Genomic DNA, 22,208 nt, shown 5'->3' with positions numbered 1-22,208 from the left:
ACTATAAGGTGGGTGCATAATGGGTTGGAAAACCGTTCCCAGAGAGAAGCTATCAGTGGTTCACTGTCAAGCTGGAAGGGCATATCGAATGGGGTCCCTCAGGGATCAGTTCTGGGGAGTCTATGATTGTATGACTGAATGATTTAGGTTTTTCTTATGTTTCAGTGTATTATGTGTAGGAGAAGATGAATAATCTTGTAATTAAGACACTGAACTGTGACTTGAAAGATCAACTGCGGGTTGAATTTTCTGATCTGCTTCATTATGTCTGACAGACACTTTATCTCTCTGTGCCTCTGTTTCCCATTTTGTAAATCAGGGACAGTAATATTTCACAGGTGTGTGGTAATTGATTTTTTTTAATTACTTGTGGCATCCACAATTTGCTGGCCGTTGTCCACATGTGTTCAGATAATGTCTGCCACAAGGAACTTGTAAGACTATTTGAAACAGTCTGATGACTGTTGGGTGGCAGTGCATGTGTTGTGTATGTATGACACATTAATTTGCAAGTATCAAAGAGGTCCAGTTTCTCAGATAATTGGAATAGGAGTTACCCTTATTAATTGGGCTTCAAAACAATTATGCTGCTTAAACTTTGCAAATATAGTAAGAGAGAGAGGGCCATTAGTAGCGTTTGCTACACTTTACCAAAGAAGATTATTAGACTATAAAGATCCAAATCCAGGTTATCCTGTGGCTTTATAAGCAAAGGTCCACCTTTTGTATGGTCATCTCTCTCTATAATCATTACCGTTATCCTGTATGCTACATTGTGAGTTACTGAAGAAGACAAGGTCTCTGTCCTGGGATTTTCTATGCTAAATTAGACAGATTTTAATATCTCTGGTTCAGAAATGTTCAGTGGTGTTCCATCCTCGATGTGCCAGCTTTCCCTAGAGAGGGCATGGGTGCTTTAAACCGTGAATTTACAGTGCTTGGCTGAACTTTCCAGTCCTGTGTGTATCTTTAAGATAAGGTGCTTGTGGATTTCCAGGGAGACATGGAGGTGCCATCTGTTGATGCATGACTACATGTCCCTGAACACAGTGCATCCCCCAGACATGTAAAATTTGAAAAATTCAAAAAAAAATTTACAATATTAACTATTGTAATAAATTACAGTTATTTATAGCTTCATAGATTTTAAGACCAGAAAGGATTACTGCAATTGTCTACTCAAACCTGCACAACGCAGGGCACAGAATTTCACCCAGCAATTCCTATACTGGAGTGAACACAATCCAGCCCAATAATTGGTGGTTGAACTAGAGTATCCCATTAAAAACGTTGCGTCTTATTTCTAATTTGAATGGTTGTGACTTCATCTTCTAGCCGACAGATCTTGTTATTCTTTTGGCTGCTAGATTAAAGAGTACCATAAAGTCAGATTTCTTTTACATGTGTGTAGGCACATATAAACCGTGATCAACTCACATCTGAACCTTTTCTTTGATAAAAAAAAAAAATAGATTGAGCTCCTAAATTGTCATCATAAATCATGTGTCAAGACATCAGATCATTCTAACTGCTCTTCTCTGCATGCTCTCCAGCTTTTCAACATCTTTTAAAAAAGTGCACACCAGAACTGGACTCATTGTTCTGGACTCCTTGGTCCAGTAGTGGTATGAGCAGTGCTAGACACAGTAATATCCTGGTCAGTATTCTCCGTTTCTACATCCTAGGATTGTGTTAACTTCTTTTTGCCACAGCAGCCTGCTAGGAGCTCACATTCAACTGGTTATCTGCAAAGACCACTCCTCCTCCCAAGTTTTAACAACCACCACCGATCAACTGCCATAGCTGCTAAAATAAAAAACTATGAACACCCCAAGCCATTAGGGTGTAGGGCACGGCTCGAGAGAGGACATTAGCGGTGATAAAGCCTAGAATCAGAAGCATCATTTTGTGACATCTGGCCAACTAGCAATTTTCTGTACATGTCAAGGCAGGAGCACTCAATTCAGGCAAGGTGCCACCAGTGAAGACTTCCTTTTGAAGGTTGATGATTACCTATTTTAGATGGTCCTGATTGTATGACAAATGATTTGGTGGTCTCAGACCATTGTAGAGTGAACAGTTGTTAGGATAACTAAACTTTTCACTAACTGCTGTGGCAAGGTACCATCTCGGTCTCACCAGCCTCAGCTGTTTTTAGCCTTGGTGAGATGGGCTTGGGTAAAACAGTACTTCTAGGATGCAGAGGAGCAGTGCATTCCTTCTCTCAGCCAGTCTTTTGGGCCTGTTATGGGAGGGAATGCAGCCTTCCGCACCCGCCCCCCCGGTGAGGGTCCCTGTTTTGCTGCTCCTAGGCTACTGGCAGCTTGATTCCTTCTCTCTCTCTTCCCCCTCTTCTCCCAACAGGGGAGGGTTTCAAAAGGTCTCAGGCAGCCCTTAGTTGGAATCAGCTGATCCTAATTGACCTCAGGTAACTCCCTCTCAGCTGGTTCTAATTGATCTCTGGTAACCCCTTCTCAGCTGAACCTGATTGACCTGTAGTTACCCCTCCTCAGTTGATAGGGAGGAGGGCCTTTTGACCTTCTGGGACTGTTTTCTAACACTCCCCCCCCCCCCCACTTGCAACTGTCTGTCCTGAGTGTATCACACTGCATTCTCCGCAGAGTTGAAGTACGGAATAGGTGTGGACACTTGAATTATCTTCTCCCCAGTAGATGTAGTCGCTCCAGATCAGCTCTGAGACATTGGCAGGGCTGTGTGGAGACAGAGGCATTTCTCTGTTGCTGTCCATGCTGTACCCATTCTGTGAATAATAATAATAAAGGCTTCAGTCTTTGTACCTGTCAGTCCAGTAACTTCTGCAAGCACCAAATTCACCAGACTATTGCACTGACTTTTGGAATTTCAGATGAGCAAAATGGGACACAGTTTTCTGGTTGAATTTCTAGTGCATGAGCAAAAAATGATTGTTGTAATATGATGAACATGGCACCCCTTAATGAGACAGGTGATTATTAACTATTATCTAATATTTAGCAGTACATAGTGATTAATAGTACAAGAAAATACAATCATGTGAGAGATTTCAACAGAATGGCAATTGCTTATCAAAAATGTGAATGGCATTGCAGCCTTGTGTACTATGCATGGCAATGAAAGGCATGAGGGTCAGGCTCAGCAGAGGAGGGTATGCTGTGACAGTAATTAGCAAGGGCTTGGCACAACCACCATGAAATGCAACATCTGATGAGCCATTGTTCACCATGTTTTTCATTTCACTGACATTACATATACACCGGCCTCCTGCACCTATTCCTGCTTTCATTTTGAACCCCACTTCTTGGTAACGGTGAGGTAAAAAAGGCTATCATGTGATTTTTGGCTTATGTAATGTGTGACATTTTTTACTAAATTGGTCCAGGATACGCTATACTGAAATCGTCTTTCTTATTAGTTGTTGCAACGCTGGTTGTTCAGCAGAAACATCAATATTTGCGCTACTGGGAAAATGATTTTTTTCTCTGCAGAAAACTTTAATGAAAATCAGAAAAATTGTTTGTTTACATTCTCACAGATTGATTTTGGTGGGTATTGTAGGGGAACCAAAAATTTGACTACCAAAATATTTTGCTTGAAAATTAAAATATTTTGATTTGGAATTACTGCCGTGTTGCCGCAGGGCAGTTGTAGTTCGGCTGCCTGAAGCTTCCATTCTGTTATAGGCCAACCTTCCAGATCAGACTACGTTTCCCATGAGGACCATAGTCTCCCCTCTTGGAGAGGAGAGGCTAAGCATCATGGGAGTCCCTGGCCATCCTGCATCATGGAAGATGTAGTCTGAATGGGAATCCTGGCCCATAGAAGAGAATAAGGACTTGAGGCAGTGAAATAGCGTAGCCAAATTGAAATATTTTGGTTTTTGGCTGAAATATTTTGGTTTTTGAGTTTTGGGGTTTTTTGAACAAAAATGGTAATTTTCATCAGAAAGCGGACACTTGTGTGAAAAAATTTGTTTTGTCAAAAGCCCAATTATCTATCCAAATACATCTCCCATGTATTTCAGCTAGTGCTGTTCCCTACTTCAGAAGATCATCAGTGCACTTTCAGCAATTAGCAGGGAGCCTGTTCTGTGTTTGGAAGTAGATGTACTTAAACACAGTGGGAGTTCGTATGGCTATTTCTGACCCAGTTGGAACCAAAAAAATATTAAGCAGGGCATTGTGCATGTGGAATAGTGCATAACCACCCTCCCTGGGGGAGCATCATGAAGGATTGTGCCTCAGGAAAAACATCCTGCTGTGTGCATGCATGGTGGGGAGGAAGGAACTGAGTTTGATAGGGTTTTTGGAGAGGGGCTTAGGATATGCTTCCTATAACAATGGAGTGGTGGAAAGGAGTTTTAGCAAGTGCCTGGCTGGCTGCGTACTGGTGAAATGATTACTTTAATACTGCTGGGATTTTATTGTGTTATCAATAATAGTTAGAGCTTGTAGAGAGCCTTGATAGACAACTTTATATTACTTTGAATCTGAATAAATAAGTTGGTGGGTTGCATTCTCATTTCAATAAACAGAATTTAGCATCCTCCCCTAACATGGACTGAATATATTCCCTTATGTGTTTTGAGTAAGATATAAATGCCATTTCCTCTGGGAAAATTCCACATACACTCCTACACACATTTTTCAAAAACATAACCAGAGATACTCTGTTTCCTTCAGTGACTACCACTGGACTACTGACTGCATAGTCAATTCGCCCAAGGATTTAAGTTATGCTACAAGTATTACTCAAGTGCTGCTTCAGCTCAGCAGTGATGGGCTTTTTAAAAAGTGAAATAATAATAATTTGAAGAATAATGATTTATTCTAATGTGTACTATTTAATGTCTGTATTCTGTGAAATGGGGTTTTTTAGGGTAATTGCGCCCCATAATTGAATAGCATGGGTATCTAATTTTGCTAATTGTAATTTCCTAGTAATACAGTGGACAGTAAACCAACTGTTTAGCACTTAGTTCATTACCTTTTGCCATTTCTGTTTGCAGCAGACTTGACTTCTCTCAGGCTTGTTGTGTTGCTTGATTTATAATGGCGAGTGGATTTTTTGTAGGATTTAGATATTTTTAATGCTCTGTGGAAGGTACTCAGATGAGCACCATAAGAGATTCTAGATCTATAGATGGATGGAATCTAGGTATAAGCTAGATAGGTAGAAAGTAAGTGACTTGAGGAATTGCAAAAACATTCATGTTGGAAAAATACATTGCTACACACCTTTCCCAAGAATTGTAAAAGGAACTGTGGTCTAAATAACATTTAACCAACTAGGTTTTAATCTGGAGAATGTTTCAGCACAATTCACTAATGTAATATTGCAGAGTAACATTTACAGCATAGTCTTGTTCCCGTTCAAGTCAATGAAAATTTTGGCTGTTGATTTGAGTAGGAGCAGACTATGTACCATGTCAAAACTACTGTATTTAACATTCCTGTTACGTTCCTAGAACCATGGAAATGGTAATCTAGGAGCAAATCTCATAGTCTTTACTAAGACAAAACTCCCACTGACATTAGTACAAGGACATCAGGATCTATAGATTGTGAATATAGAAAAAATAAGTTAAATATTAGTTAAAGAAGAAGAAAAGTATTGATTAGTCTGTAAACTGTAGGTTTCAGAGTAGCAGCCATGTTAGTCTGTATTCGCAAAAAGAAAAGGAGTACTTGTGACACCTTAGAGACTAACCAGTTTATTTGAGCCTTAGGATATTGGCTGGCTAAAGTTATCAGCAATAACTTCTTTAGCTCAGATTTAAGACACAGTAGCAGAAATATACATAGAATGAGATGAAAACAATAGTTTGAATTATTACTTAACACATTATATGCTTTACTTTGTGCTAGGCATCCAAATGGAATAGAGAGAAACTAATGTATCATGTCTGGTTTCATTTTCCCATCATTCAAATTATCTCCTTCACACAGGGTTTTGGTATTGCACTTCATGAGATGTGATAGGAGGTGGAGCTTCAGATGTGGTGAGGTCTTGGGAAAAGTCATGCATTTCTTCCTGTGATTATCCCCAGCCGACTATTAAAGTTTATTCAGAAAACAGGAACTTAATTAGGATCCAGCTGAGCTCTGATTACTTTACAGTGCCCTGTGTTTTCAGTGCAGCAATGGTGGAGGAAGCTTTTGCAGTTAAACTTGTAAGTATTCTGAAAAAGTCAGAGAGTTGAAAAGACAAAGGGAGTGATACATTATATATATGATGTATAATTAATTATATTGTCTATATAATATACAGTTAATAAAAATGTATGTTTTTGTTTCTATTGATTTTTATCCCTTTTGGTTAGATAAATGTATGGCTAGACAGGGATTGGAGGCCCTGGAAAGGCATTGGACCTTCAGGGTACATAGTGGTATTGTTTTTTCCATATGTAGTGGCTGAGAATTCTACCTACCTTCCATGCTTATATGGCCCCAAATACCATAGTATATGAGCACCTTACAATCCTTTTGTATTTATCCTGACAATTTCCCTGTGAGGTGGGGAGGTGCTGTTATCCCCATATTACAGCTGAGGTGCAAAGAGATGGGGCTACACTGCATTTTAAAACCTGTAGTGGAGTGTCTCAGAGGCAGGGTTTACAGACTCAGGCTGTGGGGCTTGCACTACGATGCTAAAAACAGATATGTAGATGTTCGACTCTAGCTGGAGCTTGGGCTGTAAAGCCAGGGAAGTGGGATGGGCTTCAGAGCACGAGCTCCAGCCCCAGCCAGAACCTCTACCCTGGTGTATTTAGTGCCATAGCACAAGCCCAGTGAGCCTGAGTCTGTGGATCCAGGCTCTGAGACTCACTGTTGTGGTGTAGACATACCCTAAGTGACTTGCCCAGGGCCACACAGGAAGGGTGTCTTCAAGTCCCAGGCTAGTTCCCTCACCATTGGACCATCCTTCTTTCATTTTGTTGTTCCTTCTTGTGTGAACTTCCTTGCTTCTGAAGTTTTTGAAAACTTATTTGTAACAAATGTTGCCACCATGGGTAAGAAACAGTACAGAACAAGGAAACTCTGAGTAAAAATAACACATTTTCCACTCCATAAAGCTCAGTCCACTGGATTTGTTTCATGAGTGGAATTCTACGTGATTTAAAAAATTACAAAGGGATGGGAGATTTAAAAACGCTTTGCACCAATATTTATATAGTGTGGTTAGATGTTTGGCTGCATGTGTGTGTTCTTTCTGTGTTCTCTCTGTGTGTGCTGTCCCAGCTCTGCCACAGCAGACCTTGAGCGACCCTCCCAATGACTACAAGAGCCGTGAAGATACGAAGGCACCAGTCCAGTAGTATCTGGACTACTAATACATGTATGTCCATAACAATGGGCCAGCTCAGTGAATGGCAGGACTTTCTGTCCCTCCCTAGGCTAGACAAAGACATTCCCTCTGAGGTACATCTTTATGCCCCGATACAAATAAGTTGCAAACTGCCCGTCTGACATAGTTAGTTACTGCCCTCCTAGTTATTAGCCATCACCTTGTACATGTTGGTTCAATCAGAACATCTTTATTACATACTATCATCCTGACCTTATCTTTTAGGAGGGGTCAGTGTTTTTAAATTAAAGTGTGTTCCTGTTATCCTTGGGGAATGTTTTTGTACCATCCTTGATATCGGGATGTGTTTGCGTGAGTTCTCTGTGCCTAGCACTTACTAGGAATGTGTATTTCTGCAATATCAGCCCTGTTCTTGCCAGATTCTGTGAGCGGGTCCTGCCTCTTGCTCACAGCTTGTCTTTGCTTTATATCAGTAAAGCTTTGACTACTACTTTAGCTCAGGCCTCATACCAGGCCTCTGATACAAGGGCTTATGTCTCAGGGTCGCTTCCTACTACATATAGTATCTGTCTCTCTCTTCCCTCCCCTGCCCTGCCACCTAGGTTTGTGTAGGGGGAGCCCATTAATACTACTTTAGTGTTTTATTGGAATGGAATGTGAACACACTTTGTTCAGAGGATGGTTAATTGTATGCTTTGGGGATGTAGGGAGCTGCAGAGTACCAAAAAAATAGTGGATGAAGGGGATGTTGCATACAATGGCCTTTTAACAGCCTCAAAACACCCTCTGGATATCTCAGAAATTACAGATGGAAAAGGCCATGAGTCCAGCCCTGCAAGTGCAAGATTATTCCCTCCAGTTCTAGTGCTTTGTCCACTCTAATTTTAAGTCATTATATAGTAGTTAGTTGTGTGTTTCTCTTGAGTGCCATAATGAATGTGTATTTGAAAATCGTTCGTGAAATGATCCAGTACTCAAGGTCTAAAATAAGACCAAATGTGAATGGACAGGACAGCTGGTACTTCGCAAAAGATCACAGTCATGGGGTGATGTTTCTGCTGGTGATGGATGCAAAGTTTCAGCCTGGGATGGAATTCATTCCAGTATTTCGTTGCTGCTGCTTAAATATGCTAGATGCAAAGTGGGGCAGCTGCTGCTCACTTGGACAAATATGTATAAAAATATCTTACACTTCTGAGCATCTTGATGGATCTGGTTAATAATGTTTTTTATAGTGTGTGTATGTATATATATAGTGTTTGTTTTTACACACATGCTCACTGAAGCCATGGCCATGTGCTGGTCTCAGTGCATCAGTGTTTATTTTATAATGAAATAAATAACTAAACCAGTAGCCTGATTACAGTGTTAGACTGTTCCTGCCCCGTCCCCCACAGGTTTACAAGGACTGGAGAGAGCACAAAGAGAATTCACCCAAATCCTCCTACAACCAATTCTGAGCAGGTACAATGGGAGCCCTTTGTTGTGCATGCACAAACTTTTCAGGGCAAACACCAATGTCAGGGCTTAAAACATTTACATAAAAAGATTAGGTATGTTTTAATTAAAGTATAACTATTTTTTTTTTTTTTACTCTTTCTATATTCATTCTAAGCACTGCTAGCCTTGTAGCACTTTATATGAACTTGTGTTGTGGAGTTGGCTGTACCTTCCCAAGGGAAATAGGTATAACATGCAGTGTGTCTGAAAGGAAGGACAATCTTGTGGCTAAGGAACGGGGTTGGAACTCGGAAGATCTGGGAAATAGTTCCCAGCTCTGCCATGGACTTTCTTTGTTACCTTGGGCAAGTCACTTAATCTCTTGGTGTCTCACTTCCCCTTCTATAAAATGAGACTAATAATACTCCCTCTTTGTCACCTTTGTCTGCCTTGTCTGTTTAGACTGTAAGGTCTTTCGTGCAGGAGCTGTCTTTTGGTATGTGTTTGTACAGTGCCTAGCACAATGGGACACACGTTTCAGTTGGAGCCTATCGATGCTACTGTAGTTAAAATAATTAGGGCTGGTAGAAAATATTCTATCAAGAGTGTTTTACAATGGAAAATTGGGCTTTTGACAAAAAAATTTCTTTTTCAAGAAAAGTGTTCTGTCATCAAAATACTTTGGCCCAAAGTCAAAAGATTTTGAACGAAAACTTGCGGGTTTCAGGTTTTCACCAAAAACATTAAAACTTCTGTAGGGAGAATATTTTCTCGGACCAGCTCTACAAATAAAAATATACCCAGATCATTCTGCTATATGAGTGAGATACTGGAGAGAGGATGGGGGGCGGGGAGGTCAGCATTCTTAAATGTGTGAACTAAATACAGGATGGATTAATTGTGTGCAAATCATAGCAGTTAGTGCTGATAGGAAACCATTTTTATGTGTTAGTAATAGCAAAAGGAATTTGTTTCAGGGATTTTGTGGTTTGTGCTCTAACCACTTTTGAATGTTCTATCTCATGGAGTCTCTTCCCCACATCTCAATCTTACCTAGAATATTTGTAATATAGACTTTCTTCAAGAGGAGATGCATGTTCAGCATTTCCTTAATTTCTGAAACTTTCAGACATTAATAAGTCACAGGACAAAAACAAACAGTGGATGCTGCACTCTTGTGACCTCTTATTGCTCAGCATAGTTGCCATTTTAAGCCCTTAACTGGCAAAAACATCACCTTAAACCCTTCTTACTTTTTTTAAAATAAGGCACTGAGGAAGTGCTTATGATTGTGCTTCTAAATTTGCAAGGCTCAGAGACAAGGCCTGAGTGAAGGGTCTGGACTTCATTTTAAAGCACTCGACAGTTTTATGAAAGCTGATTTAGCAAAAAAAAAATTATTGCAAGATGGTAAACAGCAGCTTAAGGACCTATTCAATAACAAGAAGTCGGATGTATAAAAACAGTGTGAATTTACATAAAACTAAGCAGGTGTTTTAAGTTTAAAGTTGATGATGGCTGCAAATGCCCATGTAGCTTCGGGTAGAATTGAGACCTGTGTCTCAGAAGAAAACAGAAGTGCTATAGATAATTACAGAAGCATAATTACAAATATTCCAAGCTATGAGTGCGTCCCTATGGGGAGAACTTTGGAGTGAGCTAAGCATTTGGACCACAATGTTCTATTCTGCATCGCTGACAAAGGGAAGCATTTTTGGTCTTGCACTTCACTCATTTTACAGTCACTTTCTAATTACATTTCTGTTCATTCTTATTAACATTGATTTAAAAAAAAACCCTGGTAATTGTACAGATATGCTTAAGCAGCCTCATATCCTGTAAAAAGCAATTAACTTCAGTTGTACTGTTAATCTGGTCCAGTGCACACAATGTTTCCATTAAGAGTTCAGGGTCATCTGAAGCTCTCAAAAAAAGGGAGGAGGCTTAGGTATAGAGGGGAACACCTCAAACTGTATTTGTGCATTATTCTGACTTAATGGATCTATTCTCAACATGCTTTTTAGTAACAGAAAGAGGATCCTCTGCCTTCACTAGCATAGATAATGTATTGTTACTAATTCCTATGTATTTCATAAACGGGGGGACACAGGAATGGGAGTCAGGAGACCTGGATTTTTATTCCAGCTCTGTCACAGATGAACTGTGTGAGCTTGGGCAATCACTTATGACATGATCTTCTGAAGGGTTGAATTGATGGGAGCTGAATGTGCTCAGCACCTCTGAAAAATCAGGCCTTAACCTCTCTTTGTCATACCGTGCCCATCTATAAAATGGAGATAATAATGCATATCTACCTCCCAGGGATTTTTGTGCGATTTAATTGTTATGCACTTTGAGATCCTTGGCTGATAAATATTAGAGAGATGCAAGGTATTATCATCATGCTCTACTTTCCATTCAAGATACTTTGCTTCACTAATGGCACATTTTGGAATAAGAAAACATGACTTGGTAGACAGTTTGGAATGCTCTTAGTATGCCATATTTCCCAGTCATTTCCATTTAGTATTGTTACAGACGACTGTATCACACAAGCCTATTTGAGAACGTCATGGATAGTGATATAATAAAAAGGGAAAATGTCATCTGAAATGCACCAATCTGCCTGTGTACATTGTTAACTACTAGAAGACAGAGTAATTACAAATTTTATAAAGTATTCTCTTCTCCATTATATACAATAATTCCATGGAAGTAAATGGAATTGCATGAGTGTAACCGAGGGCTTGTGGTCTTTTGGACATGTGAGGCCAAAGTGGAATAGGATATGTCTTTTCAGAGCTGCTGTGTACTCAGAACTGGAGTAGAAGTCAATACATTATCTATGCTAGTGAAGTGGGAGCTGTGGATGCTTAGTAGGGATGGAAAGGGGTTTTGGTAGGTATCTATCTTGGTGAGATCCTGTGGAACTGATTATTTTAATGCTGCTGAGATTTGATTGGTGGTATTAATGGTGTGTTAGGGTGCCTAGAGCCTTGGATAGGTATCTATCTTTTTAGTTATTTAGTTATTTAAATCTGAATAAACAAAGTAAAATAGAGGCACGGCTCCTTGCCCCAAAGAACTTAGTCTAATTTAGACATACATGGATTCGAGGGAGGGGAGAGAGAGAGTGACATCAATAGTAACCCTAACCCGAACATGGCTACCGCCTGATACTTTTTCCTCAGATTTGTCACCTAAAAAGAATGGCTCAGGTTTGGGAATCTCCCTCACATCCTCAACCGTGAAGACCGATGCAAAGAATTCATTTAGTTTCTCTGCAATGGCCTTATCATCCTTGAGTGCTCCTTTAGCATCTCGATCGGCCAGTGCCCCACTGGGTTGTTTAGCAGGCTTCCTGCTTCTGATGTACTTAAATTTTTTTTTGCTATTACTTTTTGAGTCTTTGGCTAGCTGTTCTTCAAATTCTTTTTTGGCCTTCCTAATTATATTTTTACATTTCATTTGCCAGAGTTTATGCTCCTTTCTATTTTCCTCATTAGGATTTAACTTCCACTTTTTAAAGGATGCCTTTTTGCCTTTCACAGCTTCTTTTACTTTGTTGTTTAGCCACAGTGGCTCTTTTTTAGTTCTCTTACCATGTTTTTTAATTTGGGGTATACATTTAAGTTGAACCTTTGTTGTGGTGTCTTTAAGAAGTTTCCATGCAGTTTGCAGGGATTTACTTTTGTTGCTGTAGTTTTTAATTTCTGTTTAACTAACCTCCTCATTTTTGTGTAGTTTCCTTTTCTGAAATTAAATGCTACAGTTGTCATAAATATAAAGGGAAGGATAAACACCTTTAAAATCCCTCCTGGCCAGAGGAAAAACCCTTTCACCTGTAAAGGGTTAAGAAGCTAGGATAACCTCTCTGGCACCTGACCAAAATGACCAATGAGGAGACAAGATACTTCCAAAGCTGGAGGGGGGAAAAAAACAAAGGTTCTCTCTGTCTGTGTGATGCTTTTGCCGGGAACAGAACAGGAATGGAGTCTTAGAACTTAGTAAGTAATCTAGCTAGATATGCGTTAGATTCTGTTTTGTTTAAATGGCTGATAAAATAAGCTGTGCTGAATGGAATGTATATTCCTGTTTTTGTGTCTTTTTGTAACTTAAGGTTTTGCCTAGAGGGATTCTCTATGTTTTGAATCTGATTACCCTGTAACATATTTACCATCCTGATTTTACAGAGGTGATTCTTTTACTTTTTCTTCAATTAAAATTCTTCTTTTAAGAACCTGATTGCTTTTTCATTGTTCTTAAGATCCAAGGGTTTGGGTCTGTGTTTACTTATGCAAATTGGTGAGGATTTTTATCAAGCCTTCCCCAGGAAAGGGGGTGTAGGGTTTGGGGAGGATTTTGGGGGGAAAGACGTTTCCAGGCGGGCTCTTTCCCTGTTGTATATTTGTTAGACGCTTGGTGGTGGCAGCAATAAAGTCCAAGGGCAAAGGGTAAAATAGTTTGTACCTTGGGGACGTTTTAACCTAAGCTGGTAAAAATAAGCTTAGGGGGTTTTTCATGCAGGTCCCAACATCTGTACCCTAGAGTTCAGAGTGGGGAAGGAACCTTGACAACAGTGTTGGGTCACTGTGGTGTTTTCCCCACCACAGGGATGTTACATTTAATTATATTATGGTCACTATTACCAAGCGGTCCAGCTATATTCACCTCTTGGACAAGATCCTGTGCTCCACTTAGGACTAAATCAAGAATTGCTTCTCCACTTGTGGGTTCCAGGACTAGCTGCTCCAAGAAGCAGTCACTTAAGTTGTCAAGAAATTTTATCTCCGCATCCCTTCCTGAGGTGACATGTACCCAATCAATATGAGGATAGATGAAATCCCCCATTATTATTGAGTTTTTTAAAATTTTAATAGGCTCTCTAATCTCCCTGAGCATTTCACGGTCACTATCACCATCCTGGTCAGGTGGTTGGTAATATATCCCTACTGCTAATTCTTATTATTAGAGCATAGAATAACTATTCATAGAGATTCTGTGCTACAGTTTGGTTCATTTAAGATTTTTACTTCATTTGATTCTACGCTTTCTTTCGCATATAGTACCACTCCCCCACCAGTACAATCTGTTCTGTCCTTCCGATATATTTTGTACCCTGGTATTACTGTGTCCCATTGATTATCCTCATTCCATCAAGTTTCTGTAATGCCTATTATATCCATATCCTCATTTAATATGAAGCACTCTAGTTCACCCATCTTGTTATTTAGACCAGTGGTTCTCAAACTAGGGGCGCCGCTTGTTCAGGGAAAGTCCCTGGTGGGCCGGGCCGGTTTGTTTACCTGCTGCATCCACAGGTTTGGCCGATCACAGCTTCCACTGGCCACGGTTCGCCGCTCCAGGCCAATGGGGGCTGCAGAAAGCGGTGCTGGCTGCCCTTCCTGCAGCCCCCATTGGCCTGGAGCGTTGAACCGCGGCCAGTGGGAGACGCGATCCACCGAACTTGCAGACGCAGCAGTAAACAAACCGGCCCGGCCCGCCAGGGGCTTTCCCTGAACAAGCGGTGCCCCTAGTTTGAGAACCACTGATTTAGACTTCTAGCATTGGTATATAAGCACTTTGAAAACTTGTCACTTTTTAGCTATCTCCCATTACATGATGTAATTTAATGAGACTATTTTTCATCTGACTGTTTCTCATCAGATCCTACCTGTATTTTATCATCTTCCATCCTCTCGTCCTTACTAGGACATAGAGAATCTCCATGAATAGATCCTCCCCTAAGGGATGTCTCTGTCCGAACCATGTGGTCCTCCTCACCTGTCGGCTTTCCCCCAGCCCTTTGTTTAAAAACTGCTCTGTGACCTTTTTAATTTTAAGTGCCAGCAGTCTCCCCAATTCTAGCCCAAAAGGAAACACATTGCCCACGTTACATCTGTTAGTGGTTACTAAATGTTGCTTTATATTGAAGAGAGTAATTCATGGGCGCAGCCACACAGGAACCTAAAATGTCACAGGGAAGAGTCAGAAATTCTTATGTCAATGAATGCAACATTTGAAATTTTAGTTAGCTAAAATGTGTGAAAGTTCCCTAATGAGCAGGCATACAATGAGACCCATGTGTGGAAGATTTTCAGATGAGTTTACTGACATTAGTTTATGGGAATAAAAAGGTTGGTTTTGGTCAGACTCATGCCACAATTTGGGGACTGTTCAACCATCAGCAATTCACATGTGTCTCTCTTAATGTGCATTTTAGAAAACTGCAGCATCTGAGTGTAACTCCATTTTGCATAGAGACAGCTGTTAGCCACTTAAACGCAGAGTGGTATTCCACTTTGGTGATAGATATGTGTGTATATCATGGATCAGAAAATATTGATTTACTGTAGGATTCTTTACAGGCATCTATTGCTGTGGTACTTGGCTGCATGTCTTCAAAATAAATACATCAGACACTAATTTAAACTGCCTGGAAGATGTAACATTAAGCAAATGCTTAACCAAATAGATGTCATACACCATGTTCTGAAGGCCAACAAACTCAAATTCTGGAAGGTGGCCAGGGGAGTGGGTTCCGCAGCCAAGTATTTTCCACAGAACCCCCCCACCAGTTCCAGCCCTCCACCATCCACATCTAAAGACTGTTGATAAATGTGGTGTCAGCCATTGTTATCTGTAAGGTAGCTAGGTCCCTGATTATATAGACCTCTACAGATTAGTACCAGTAACTTGAATTGCATTGGGAAAGAGATGGGAAGCCCCTGCAGTTTGCAGAGCATAGGTCTAATGTGCTCACTCTCCATTTAACTGATTAGATGCATTACTGCATTCTGTACTGGCTGAAGCTTCAATGGGTGTTAGGCCACGTCCATAGAGCACATTGTAGGGTACCAACCTAGAGGCAGGAAGATCCTGGAGAGATGTGGTACAGTCAGCATTATCAAGTCACTACACTTCTCTGAGAAGCCAACAGCAGACAGGTGAAAAAATAATTGAAAACGGCAAGCTTCTTTGATTACGGAATGAGCAGACACAGCCCCCACCAATTCCTGGCACTGATTCCCCTTCCAGTCAGACTCACCTCTGTCTTTACAGGATAGTGGTTCAGTTGTGTCAGTCTCCTCCAGATCCATGTCTCAAGCAGGCCCGGGGAAAGCAAAGAACCTGTGCCATCAGGATCTGACATAAAGGAGCCAAAGAGGTGTAATGTAGTGCATGGGTGGCACTGTACTCATATTCAGCTGGTGAAATGACAGAATGGAACCTCTGAGAAACCACATGTGGGGATATGGATGGATGAGAAGTGACTCTTAGAGAAGTCTTAGACTGGAAGGAATGAAGCCACTATCCCCATCTACCTTACCAGATCCTGCAAGCTTGTCAGAAATATGTTCAGTACATTTTGGCCAGCTATATCAAAAGCTGTTGACAGATCTAATCAAATCAACTTAGACATTTAACCTTTAGAATTGACCCCTTTACGAACGTGGCAGGATCCTTTCCAAATTAGAATATCATTACAATAATACCTAAAACTAGAGTAGAGACTGGTATCATCAGTTGGGGCTTATAGATGCTACTGGGTTGGAATACAAAAAATAACCAATAGTAAATACAACAGCATTATTATTATAAAATGTAATAGAGAAGAGTGATTTCTAGTGTTTTCAACGGTTTTAGTGGAAGTGGTTTGATTATTAATTATCTAGCTTTTGTACCTCAGTTAAAACAACACCACAGAAGAGAACGTATGTTGGATACTGCTTGCTTACTCATGGGGTGGACTTTTAAAACGTGAAGTCACAACCTTAGATCTATTTTTTTTTTCCCCTTTGACAGAAAGATTTCGAGATTTACTGCTTCTCCATTCAAGTCAGGACACAGAGATTCTACCCAACTTTCAACAAAGGAATTACCCCAAGTAAGTAAATTGCCTCTTCAGGAGAACCAGTCTTTGTGAATTCATAGGGAGAGAAGCATTTATAGCACTATAAATGCTTTCAGCATAAGCTCCTAAGGCAGAGCTGTCAGGGAGCCTCCCATAGAATAAGCTTTGTGCTCTTCACAGCTGCGACAGGAAGAAACAGACATATCTTGCAAGTGCACCCAGCTGTCACAGAGGAGTCAGTGGCAGAGTGTGGATGATAAGCTGCATGGATCAGTGTCTGGTGGAGCTTCATTTCACTTGACATTATGTGTCGACATAGGCAGATGTTTTGTCACACTAATCCCAGCTCTTGTCTTGTGGGATTCCATCATTCATGCTGACAGACTCATTTGGATTTTAACAAGCTATCCTATGGAATCGTGTGAGTGCTAAAAACAGTTTGACTGCCCTTGTTAGGGACACGTGAGCAGCCAAACCAAAGGAACAGCCGTGCATGCTTGGGAGCAAGCAGTACAGCATCCCCTCATGTTATGCTTCTCTATGATAAAAGCAATGCCATAAGTGATGTGGGGGAGTTAAGCGATTACCCCCATTAGAAAGTTTCTGTCTTTCAGCCTCTAAATCCATTCAAAGATTTTAATGTGACGTATATCCCTTAAACATTGCTCCCAACAAAAATCTCATACGGTGCAATAATGTGTCATTTTACTGAGTGTCTTGAACAATAATGATTGATTTAGTTGGGGTGGTCCTGCTTTGAGCAGGAGATGACCTCCTGAGGTCTCTTCCAACCCTAATCTTCTATGATTCTAATGCTATTCCTACAAAGCTAAAGAAAAGCAGAGTTAGATAATAAATAACATTTTTGCCGACCTAATTAAAACAAAGAGCAAAAAGAAAATTGAGTCACATGAAATAGGAAGGAAGTTGCTTTCAGCAGAGGGTTGATATGAGTCAGTGAGGGGGAAAGACATGGGAAGGCTGTTCCAGATGGTAGGGGCTGCGGAAGTGAAGGTTCTTTCCCGAGCCATGGCCAGATTGCGTGGATGAATGGCAAGAAGGCCAGCGTTAGATGAACAGAGGGAGCAGGGTTGGGGAGGAGAGTACGTGAGAATGGCTGGAGCAAGTCCAAGAGTAGTTTTGAAAACAAGCGGGCGATTTTTTAACTGAATCCTGAAATGAATGGGAAGCTGTTTGCTGTGAGAACGTAACTCTTGTGTGCTGTAAATTAAAATTTCAGGCTTAATTTCAAAATGGGATTAAAGTGCACTATGGAATTTTAATGCGCGGCAGCAGGGTCCACACTGGTAGTTAATGTGTGGCAGGGTAGTGCAAGCTAGATTTACACCCAGCTTGCTGTGCACCAAGTTTGTATGGGCAAGCCCTTATTTTTCTAGAACATACAATAATTAAAGAGTTAGATGTTCATGACTTGCTGAAAAAAAGACATGTCCCATGAGCACAAAAATCTTAAAATACCTAAGGTAAAATCATGGATTCACTGAAGTTAATGGAAAGTCAGCGCCATTGACTATCTGAAAGCCAGTATTTGATTGCCAAAACCTATCTGTTTTATGGGTTTGTACTGCAGACCATCATCAGAGTATCTGAGTGCCTTCCATGTAAAACAGATGGGATAACAATATTCCTAGTAACCTTTATGGAGGCTCTGGTTGGGCTCCCTTTTTGTAGTATAGACACTGTTTGGGCTATGGTCAGTTTTTAGTTTTGGTTTATTGCTTCGTTGCACTCTTGAATAGTTTTGCCCATAGTTCTCTTCTTTGCCTTGCCCTTCCCTTTTTGGTTTCACAGGCACGTTCTCTTCCCCGGTGTAATTTGCTTGGTTCTAATTATAGCAGTGATGACACTGGCGGACCGATTCAATCATGTTCGTATTCTATAAAGAATTATGCACTGAGGAATAAACAGAGACATAGGTGTTTTTATTTTTTGCAGTCAAGGTCTCTGACTATGTCACTGTGTAAAAACAGTAAGATTTATGGCTGGTATTCCTGAAGGTACAGTATACTTGTAGTGTAACTAATGGCTAGGTCTGCGGAGATGCTGAGCAGCTGCAGTTCTTTGCTGAAGTCAGTGAGAACTGCAGGTCCTCAGCCTCTCTGAAAATCATGCAGTAAATTATTTTCACCAGAATCTCAAGCTGTTTATATTACTGAGCTGTAATGCTGTTTTAAATTGTAATGTTCCTGCATTATCGTACAACAATATGATTGGCTGAACATGTACCATTGCTTGACTAGAATGACTGATCCTAACACATGGAATCAGCCAGGGTTTGGCAGCTAATTAAAAAAAATTCTTTACAGATGTTTTCATAAGTAATTGACTGCCGCTTATAATGTCATTAATCAGTACAAAATTGTTTGCTTGTTACTGATACGAGTCATTGGCTGCAGTTCATTTACAAACTGGTTGGTGATTATTGATGCATCCTGATTTCTCTGGGAGTTCTGGTAGAAGCATACGTTTGAGCTCATCAATATGGGGAACGTAGTCAGCCTCATAATATAGGCCATACCCTCATTCCCCTTTCACCTTTTTCCTATTCTGTGCCGATTTCCATTGTATGGAAGTTAATGGAAGCTGAGACCATATAAAGCCAGATCCTGTAAATCAGCACCTCTGCATTGACTTCAGTTGAACAACACTTCTTTGCATTAGCTGAGGATCTGGCCCATAAATTCATCTTAATATGAAGGCGTCATGGGATCTAGGCAGTTTGCAGAGCTCATAGAGAGAGAGCCTGGAAACAAGAGAGGAAAAATTGTGAATAGCTTGACTAAGTAATGTCCAGTGGTGGGAGGGTGAACATGAGACCAGCTGACAAATATTCGATGGGTGTAAGCACCAAAGAAAGAGAATGGGAACTAAAGATCCCTAGCACCTCTCTCTAGGTCCTTGCTACCTCATAGTCTCAGGTTCTCGCTTTACTAATGTAATGAGTTTATGAATGCTGAGCTTGTCAAGTCACCTGTCTGTGCCTGCTGTCTCTGGCAGTGAAAAAGGAGAAGAGAGAAAGGAGGGTTGTCCATCTGTTCCAGATTTTACTAAGATTCATAGTTAGTTATTACAGTAGCACATAGGGTCCAACTAAGAATGTTGCCCCACTGTGCCAGGCACTATACAAACACAGAGTAGTACATGGTCCCTGCCCCGGCCCTTCAACTCTACCCACCTCACAGCTTGTTCTGCTCCTTCTTCAGCAACGTGAGGCATCTTTTGTTTGGACAGGGGCCCATGGAATAGGAAAGAGGCACTCAGATTAGGGATTGGTGGGGTGGGAAGGACAGATAAGAGGAGCAGACCTTGGGCAGAAGAAGTGAGATTGGATGGTATGAGGTAAAAAAACAACAATGTGAGCACCCCCAAACTGGGCAGCAGCATGATGGAGTGAGAATGAGAGACTGCAACAGGAGTGCTGTTGCTCCAGAGTCCAGTAGGGTTGGCGTTAGATCTACGAAGCAGCTTTCCTTCAGGAAGCAGCTCAAATTAACGTTTAAAGTGTCTAATGGTGACCAATGGCAGCATCAGCGGGTTTTGAAATGGGCTGCAGGTACTGATGTTGGAATGGAAATGAAAATCAATTTCACGTTAGCAGCCATCTATACGTGCATTAAGTTTTGTGTTGTTGCTTTGAATTGGACAAGAATACAACATACACTCAAGGGTCAAAAACCTCAAATAGTACTGTAAAATCCTGCAATGGACAAATGCTTGTTGCATTGACTTCGGATGTTTGATGTTACCGTCCTTTAAACTTTGGCAATGCTTATGCAGTCTGTCATTTCCCCCTGCAGCAGAATAATTTGTAAACTCATTGGTGATGGCTATGGTTTCACATGGTATTCTGATCCCTAATGTGACTGACATGAATGGGAGGTACCAAACTTAGTACTTTTTTCACACAATACACAATTAACCTGTGGAGCTCATTGCCACATGATATCATTGAGATCAAGAGCTTAGGATTCAGACAGGAACCAAATATTTATATGGATATCCAGAAGTGTATTAGTAAATACTAAAGAAATAAGCATTTTTGAAAGCGATATAAACCTTCATGCTTCAGGGCTTAATTCTATTCTGTTCCGTTCTGGTTCTTACACCGCACTCACCACTGTAGTATCTGAGCACCTTCCAGTAGTGCATTAAGCAATGTGACTAACATCTGTCATTGTTAGTTCTCTCATCCTCTCCTCCCTCAGGGGGAGCAGTGTGGGGGGTATTTTATTTTAGATTTTTTTTAGTAATAACAATACATAAATACACTCATGTTGCTCTGTGTTTGTTAGAAAAGGCAAAGAAATGGTGTACAAGCTGGGGAGTTTTGTGATAGTCCTTAATTCCTGGGAGAGTTCATTCCACAGTGTTGGGCCAACCCCCAAGAGAGCTCTGTCTCCTCTCCACTGTCTCCAGCCTCTAACTATTGGGGCTTAACTATTTAGGCTTTCCCTGGAGTTGGTTATCCCGTAACTGCCAACTGGAGGGTTTCTTGAACCCTCCTCAGAAGCAGCTTGTACTGGCCACTGTCACAGACAGGATACTGGGCTAGATAGGCTAGTCTGATCCAATATGACAGGTTTCAGAGTAGCAGTCGTGTTAGTCTGTATTCTCAAAAAGAAAAGGAGTACTTGTGGCACCTTAGAGACTAACCAATTTATTTGAGCATGAGCTTTCGTGAGCTACAGCTCACTTCATCGGATGTAGCTCACGAAAGCTCATGCTCAAATAAATTGGTTAGTCTCTAAGAGCCACAAGTACTCCTTTTCTTGATCCAGTATGGCAATTCCTACATACCTAATTTCCTATGGTAACTTTTAGAGAATGGGGCTTATGGTTATGAAATCAAAGGCAGGCATCATTTGAAGCTGCCGCCTCCCCAGGAAGCCCACCCACAATGTAAAATATTTTTAGGAACAAAACCCAACTGTTAGCGCAAGTTAAAACATCCTGCCATGTGAGAATTCTCACATCCTAATACAAGCATAAAGCACACAGCTGGGGATGCCATAGGGTGGTTAAACAGGGTGAGGCACATAGCACACAGAATAGTAACAGCCTGGTAAGAGTCTGTGCACAGGAACTGAAACATATAAATGCCTAGGACCTGTTCTTCCACTCACACTAGTGTATATCAGGAGTAACTCCATCTTCAACGAGTACTACATATGTGCAAATTCGGGTCCTTTAAGTTCACATCTGCAGTGTCCACACTGGGAAGTTACCGTGCAGCACTTCGGTGCGCACTGCTGTTCACACCCCCGAGTCTGAACTGCGGGGCAGTGTAGCCATGCCCTTAGGCTCCTAACTCACTTAGCTGCTTTTGAAAATGTTGCCCTTAGCATAGTCTTGTAAGAGCACACCTCAAGGTAATTATGAGATCTAACTTGACTCAATATCCTGCCTACCTTATGAGATGTCCGCCTTTTACACATGAATCCACAAATGAGGCAAGAGTGAGCAGCTGACACTAACTATAAAAGATTGGTCTTGAAGAAGACAAAATTATGTTCATTAATCAAGTTGTTGACTCTGACACTTGAACAATTCTCAGAGAACATCCAGCTTAGTTCTAAATATCATGGGC

General features: G+C 40.9%; 1 protein-coding gene across 1 annotated transcript in view; it reads left to right on the top strand.

Annotated features, from left to right (window-relative positions):
* The window catches only part of NOX4 (NADPH oxidase 4), a 137,473-nt gene that overhangs the window by 58,255 nt on the left and 57,010 nt on the right, over positions 1–22,208 (top strand). The window contains exon 11 of the mRNA XM_074943164.1: positions 16,552–16,633. Within this exon, the coding sequence (XP_074799265.1) occupies positions 16,552–16,633 (82 nt within the window). The remainder of the gene's footprint in view (positions 1–16,551; positions 16,634–22,208) is intronic.

Source organism: Natator depressus, chromosome 1 (assembly GCF_965152275.1).
Source record: "Natator depressus isolate rNatDep1 chromosome 1, rNatDep2.hap1, whole genome shotgun sequence".
NCBI classification, from domain to species: domain Eukaryota; kingdom Metazoa; phylum Chordata; order Testudines; family Cheloniidae; genus Natator; species Natator depressus.
The sequence above is the reverse complement of the archived record's forward strand: the minus strand, read 5'-3'. Positions and strand labels throughout refer to the sequence as shown.